The sequence below is a fragment of the Tupaia chinensis genome, unplaced genomic scaffold, assembly GCF_000334495.1.
Source record: "Tupaia chinensis unplaced genomic scaffold, TupChi_1.0 Scaffold138812_1, whole genome shotgun sequence".
Classification (NCBI taxonomy): Eukaryota; Metazoa; Chordata; class Mammalia; order Scandentia; family Tupaiidae; genus Tupaia; species Tupaia belangeri.
This window is the reverse complement of record NW_006198705.1, coordinates 521,381-521,844: the sequence shown is the minus strand read 5'-3', so window position 1 is coordinate 521,844 and position 464 is coordinate 521,381. Positions and strand designations below refer to the sequence as shown.

The 464-nt window shown below is 62.5% G+C and overlaps 1 protein-coding gene across 1 annotated transcript in view; it reads right to left on the bottom strand.

The window, feature by feature from the left end:
- The window catches only part of WRNIP1 (WRN helicase interacting protein 1), a gene marked incomplete at its 5' end in the record, with an annotated part of 24,354 nt that overhangs the window by 3,320 nt on the left and 20,570 nt on the right, over positions 1 to 464 (bottom strand). Inside the window, 1 exon segment of the mRNA XM_006161676.3 lies at positions 70 to 225. Within this exon segment, the coding sequence (XP_006161738.2) occupies positions 70 to 225 (156 nt within the window).

Genomic DNA, 464 nt, shown 5'->3' with positions numbered 1-464 from the left:
ACCCCCCCCCCCCCCGGGGCACTGGCTCAGCGATGGACACGGGTTCCGGGACCCCTCCAGCATACTCACCTATGTCCTCACTGGCAAACCTCACCAGCCTCCTTGCCACGTAGAGCGGGTCCTCTCCTCCCTCGAGCATGCGAGCCAGCCAGTAGAGGGAGGCGTTCTGGTCCGAGCCGCGCATGGACTTGTGCAGGGCAGAGATGCAGTTGTAATGCTCTTCTCCTGGACACCACAAAGAACACCCATTGACACAGAGCCCGCAGAGGGCACCTGGGCCCACTGTCGTTCAGCTGGCTGACTCCCAGGAAGCCTGCACTGATGCAGGGCTGAGGGCTGAGGAGGCTGCAGTCTGACAGTCATCCCAGCCGTCCTCAAACTGCTCAGTGGGAATCCTGAACGTGCTCCAGTGCAGTTCTCTATGGGGCTAGGGTGCCTATTTGGTACTCCGCCCCCCCCCCCCA